The sequence below is a fragment of the Pinus tabuliformis genome, chromosome 3_1 (assembly GCF_031772625.1).
Source record: "Pinus tabuliformis cultivar Carrire ecotype Pingquan chromosome 3_1, CPIR1, whole genome shotgun sequence".
NCBI classification, from domain to species: Eukaryota; Viridiplantae; Streptophyta; class Pinopsida; order Pinales; family Pinaceae; genus Pinus; species Pinus tabuliformis.
The window spans coordinates 132,628,176-132,634,175 of NC_142301.1; the positions used below are offsets into that span (position 1 = coordinate 132,628,176).

Below are 6,000 nucleotides of genomic sequence, written 5' to 3' on the forward strand. Positions count from 1 at the left end.
TATATAGGGTGAAAGAGTTGGCTTATCTGTACAAGCTCGGCAGGTGGAAAATGGAAGTATGAGAACTTGTACTTAAGTGCACAGTAGATTTGAAGCAGGAAATGGATGTGAATAAGGATTGCTAATGAAAAATCAAATTTTGACACTCACGATCCTCCAACAAAGAAAGAAGTTGACTATAAGAAAACGTTTAAGCAAAGTATAGACCAACTGGATTAGCGGATTGCCAAAAAGTTTGATTAGCGGCAAAGGGGTGCACCTATATTGAGGATGAACAGAGTAGCAGGACACCATTTTTATTATTAGAATAAACTTGAAGTCAAAGTAATGTTAGAAGTTACACAACCTTTGGACTTGCATGTGCATCAACTAGATGTGAAGATTGCATCCCTAGATGACTAGTTGGAAGAAGAGGTTTATATGGAGGAGGCCCAAGGTTATGTGCAGAAAGGCAAAGAGAACTTGGTATGCAGGTTGCAAAGAACCTTTTATAGGTTAAAACTTAAAACAACCCTTCGCATCAATATATGGAAAGTTCTGTTAAGCCCGGAAGATTAACGCATTGCAATGTTGATTCAAATATTTGCATCAAATTTATGGTGAGTTCACTGTAATTTCGGCTTTAAACCTTGATGATGCAATTCTTATGTGTGATGATTTGACTTCATTAGACTTGTGTAAGCCTGCAAAAATATCAGGAATATGCAAGTACAAAGCAGATACACTTGTCGTTAGCCAGTTAAACTTGCTCAAATTTGGCAGAATTGACATATAAAATCACCTTAGATTGACAAAACACCGGGCTTCTAACACAGCAGCTGGCTGTACTCTGTTAACATTCTTTAAGGACATTAAACTCGAATTCGGGCTCAAATTCGTATTAACTTGAAAGACCCACATGTAAAAATACAAGTTGATTGAAAGATATGAAATAACAAAAACAAGATGCTATTTTGAGTTTTAAGGGACTAATAAACCATGAGAGAAATATCAGTTTACACAGACATTATAACCTGGTGGTAACGATGGAATAATCTCCGGGGGATGAATCCAACTCCTCATTTGACTCTGTGAGAGCTCCCATACTGGCGAGTGATTTAGATTGTACATAATTTTCCTTACCCTGTGGTCTCTGGAATCTTTTTTTCCGAAGACCATTATTGTCCTGGTTATTAGTGCAACGACGCCTTAAGTAGAAATAGCTTCTTCCATTCAGCAATCTGGCGGAAGCATTCATGCCGCACGAATGCATAAGATGACGGTTATGGCAGCTGGGATTTGCAGTGGAAATCCACTGCATTAATGTTAATGTTGAGTTGCTTCCCATCTTGTCTCTCGTAATCACACCCGTCTAGATTTGCTGCATCATGGGTCTGGTAAATAACAACCTTCAAAGTGCGAATTGAGCATGGCCTCACATGTTTGTATGACTGGTGAACTTCCACATCAAATATGGAGCCACCATACGTGGCGTTGGGACGTCTAGGCACGCGTGAAACATTCTGTTAAGTTGGATGTAGTCAGGTATTATTAGTGGATGGAGTAGAATACATTTTGTTAAGTTGGATGTCGTCAGGTATTATTAGTGGATGGAGTAGAAGACTGATTATTATTATGTATTATTAGTGGATGGAGGAGAAAACTGCGTATTATTAGTGGATGGGGAGAAAACGGCTTATTATTAGTGGATGGGAGAAAACGGCTTATTACTAGCCTTTGCATTTAATGTTGCAAAGGAAACGCTGTAAGAAATAGAGTCTCGAGGAATATTGAAATGTGAATGGTCATTTTTGAAAGCAAGGGTTGATGATAATGAGTTTCAATTGAGCAAGCTATGCCTAAAATCCTATTCGAGGGTTAAAGTGGCTATAAAATGGAATAAAAATAGTCATAAATAGCCATTGAAGTTGTTTAAACACCTTTGTATCTGGTTAAAAATTCCCTAGTTGAAAGTGAAGGTAAACAAATGAATCCACGCGAACAACAACTGGATATCCATATCGATTTGGATAGGGTTATTTAAGAAATCATTATTTAAATGAAAATTTTAATTAATATCAAGATATATTTAAAATATGTATTATATTCATTAAAATAAATTGATTTTGTTAAAAAAATATGTTAAAAAACTCATTGATAATGAATTGGTTGTAAAAACATAAACTGTCAAAATGGTATTTGATCTTGAAACATCATTTTTCAAGTTTCAGTTGGAAAATACTAATGGAAGAGGTTAGAGAAGAAATATAATATTCTGAAAAACATTGTGGTTGTCATTCCATATTTGAAGTTGCATCGAAATTTGTTGGAAAGACCTGAAGAAGCAGTGATGAACCTGCAAAATATATATTTTGTTAGGATTTGTAATATGTAAATTAAGCGTGGAAATTTATTTGTAATATTTTGCATGTGAGTTGTGTTAAAATGAAATTGGAATGAATGGAAATGAAGTTACCTTTGCCATGGGGATTTAAATATTGTTAGTCGTAGATGCATGGTGAATGATGGCATACTGAACACCATTAGAGATTTATGCATAATTGGAGATGCATATTGCCATTCTTCTCGTATTTTTCGCATTTTGTCATGTTGATGAATGCGGTTTATGAGTTGCACGAAAGATTTTATTTGTAATAATAATTGTATAGTTGGACGGAGGCGATATAATGGTACTACTGGATTTGGTACATCAATGCTTACGTTTAAAAGTTTTAGGTAGGGATAAGGTGTTTCCTCATATGTGATGTTGGTTTTGATTTTCTTAGAGGATTCGTGTCAATTAGCTAGGGGTAATCTAATAAAGTTAAAATAAATATTTGTTTACTTTTTTATAATGTAAAAAAATATTAAGATTAAAAAAAAATCAAATCCAATTAACATCCAATAGTAAATTGTTAAGCTCTCCTTCTCACTCTTAAATTTTCTAAATCAATCTTAAAATGCTCAACTTAATGCGTTGGTGAAATCAAGGTTTAAAATGTTGATCATGAGATTTAAAATAGTAATAACAATTCCCAAAAAGAATATCAACATATGGTCATAGGAATTTGCAAATATTCTTAAGATGTTCCCAGAACACCTACATGTTGTTAGATGAGAGCCTTAGTCGCAATTTAAGGGATGCATATGCTTGAGAATTAGGCCTAAAAAAGCATGTGAATTTTGGGAGAATACAAGTAAAACCTTAAGTAAATGTGAAAATATGTTCTTGAACTTCATATTGCACCCGACTTCCTCCCTCAACACACAACTTTGTCGTGATACAATTGCTTTCAAAATTATAACAAAGTTCCTTGTTCTGTTGCAACTATTGATAAGAGTGGTTTTTACCAATAAAATGATATATAAGTGACTAAATTTATAATTATTATGTTTAATTAAAACATTGAAATTTAAAATTATATTTTATAAATTATAATTACAAAAATGACTAATATATACAATTAATGTTATTTAAATTTAATTATTTTCAATAAATTCTAATTACCAAATATCTAATAAGGTACACTTTAAAGAGAGAAAATGCTATGTACACTTTAAAGAGAGAAAATGCTATTTAAATTAATGTATTCTTAAATATGTTGTTATAGATTAAATTTAATTTTAAATTATTTTGTAGATAACATATTACTCATATATCATTAATATAATTTTAAAAAATTAAAATAAATGGAAAAAAAATTGGTTGTCTAACCGTTTGCAGGGAGAGAAACAAGGCGCAATCTAAAGTTTGGAGGGGAAATGAGATATGAAATCTTTTATAGGAATGTGCCTATGTAATGATGTATGGAATCTAGATTGTACATAAAGGTGCATTGAATATATAGACATTATTACAAGCCCATTCAAACCCAAGTGTGACATCAACTTCAAATTCCCTAAACCCTCAGATGAGTTTGTGCTAATTATAGCCCAGGTTGGTTTGGTAATAAATCTGGGTTTTACTTAGATTGAACTTACCACTAAAATAACAGAGGTTTTGGTCTTTTGTGAATTAAATTTCATGCAATTTGAGTGTTTTTGCAAAGTAATCTGCATTTTCTTTAACATTGTACACAAAAAAGGTAGCTGCTCTACAGCAAGCGTGGGGAAGATGTCCATGATTATTAAATAAAATGAGGTTAATATTCAATGTCATTGAATAATATTCTCAGTGTTAATAAATCTAAATCTATGCTAATTTATTTCGTGAAGGCAATAATCATAGCTAAAAACAGTCACCAAGGGCTTGCAGACTACTTCCTCAATTTACCCTCTGCACTCTGACTTATTTGTAATGTAGCTGAGCATGTGAAGGGTGTGCTAGTTAGCAGAGTAGGGTGAAGTCTAAAAAAGGCTTAAATACTCGTTATCATCTCATTTCTCTAAACCCTCTCTCCATTGCTTCTGCACTCCGTTCATTCAATATTTCAAGCATTCACTGCCTATTATCTTCCTTAACCGCTTAATCCATTGAATTCATTCCAAAACATAAATACCAAGATGCCTACAGCTACTGCTACTCATTCGAGGAGGAACATCCCCAAAAGAGGGTAGGTGAAGGCAGTCGTTGCCTCTTCCCTCGCCCAATCCATCAGATCACTGTTAGGATCCCCTAAATCCTTCAACCACTCTCTTGTTTTCTCTTCCACTTCTCTCACGACTGCAAATCGTTTAAGAGCACAATGAATGACTTGTAGATCAGATGGGCTTATCTCCAGAATGCTGATACAGATTTGAGTTTCTTTCATTACAAATTCAGTGATGCTGAAATTAAATCATTATGGATGAAAGCATGGGATCCTCAGATCTGTTGTCCAAATCATTTGCTCATTTCTCTAACTCTTTTCCTCGGATTTGAAGCCCTGCAACACCAATGGAGTTTTCTCTTTACGCTATAGTGAGTCACCAAATATAAAGAGGGGAAATATTTTCTACTACAGCAGCTTTTCCCAGTTGCAGTTGAAAAGCTCTGAAATACAAAGTTTGTTGATCAGATATTTTGAGTTGAAATATATGGCACTTGATTCCCCTTTGCATGTGTAACTGCTTTTGATCCATTAGTGGTGTTTATAAACTTCATCTATGTATTGCATTGATAGAAATACCCATTAACATGTATAATAGACTTGAATCCTGTTTTTTACATCCAACAGCTAAGAGTTTACAAATTCATCATGCTTTTGATCCATAAGTGAGTGGCTATAAACCTTAACTCTACATTGAGTGATGAATCATTTGCATGAATGTGCTTTGAATGTGTGGTTAATTAGCATGAATGTTCTTTGAATGTGTGGTTAATCAAATATGAATCGTTTGCATGAATGTGCTTTGAATGTGTGGTTAATCAGATATGAATCGTTTGCATGAATGTGTGGTTAATCAAATATGAATCGTTTGCATGAATGTGTGGTTAATCAGGAACTCAACACTCACTTTGAATGTGTGGTTAATCATTTGAATGTGTGGTTAATGAAATATAATTCGTTTGTATTTTGGTAGTGAATGTTAATGATTGAAGTTATTAAAAAGCTAAAAGATTTTCTATTTTTTATCTTATATCTGTTTAAACTGGAAGGAGATTATAATTGTTCACATAGTTGAAATTTGGAGGAGATTCTTTCATTTAGGTTAATGAAATGAATCTCTGAACAATTTATTTTGATTTAGGTTACTAATGGTCAACAAATTATTTTGAGATTATAATTGCTCACATATTTGATGCTTTCATTTGGATTTGATTACATCATTTAGATTTATTATCACCAGAATCTCATGTGAGTGTCAAATGTCTAGGATGGATAAAGTAGACGTTATGTGTATTCGCAGCAGAGCCAAAATTCTAGGAACTGTAATTTGTGTGGGTAGAGCAATGGCTATGAGTTTCCTTCAAGGTCCTACTCTAGCCCAACTCTGGCCTTTGTGGGGACAATCAACATCAGTTTCCAACACTAATATAGTACACCTAGTGGAAACCATTCTACACGAGGTAGATTCAGGCAACCAGATTAGAGGGTGTAT

At 33.6% G+C, this 6,000-nt stretch overlaps 1 protein-coding gene across 1 annotated transcript in view; it reads right to left on the bottom strand.

The window, feature by feature from the left end:
- The window catches only part of LOC149186121 (alpha/beta-Hydrolases superfamily protein), a 168,390-nt gene extending 166,936 nt beyond the window's left edge, over window positions 1-1,454 (bottom strand). Inside the window, exon 1 of the mRNA XM_089410905.1 lies at window positions 1,014-1,454. Within this exon, the coding sequence (XP_089267031.1) occupies window positions 1,014-1,327 (314 nt within the window). The 5' untranslated portion in view covers window positions 1,328-1,454. The remainder of the gene's footprint in view (window positions 1-1,013) is intronic.
- Window positions 1,455-6,000: the final 4,546 nt, after the last annotated feature.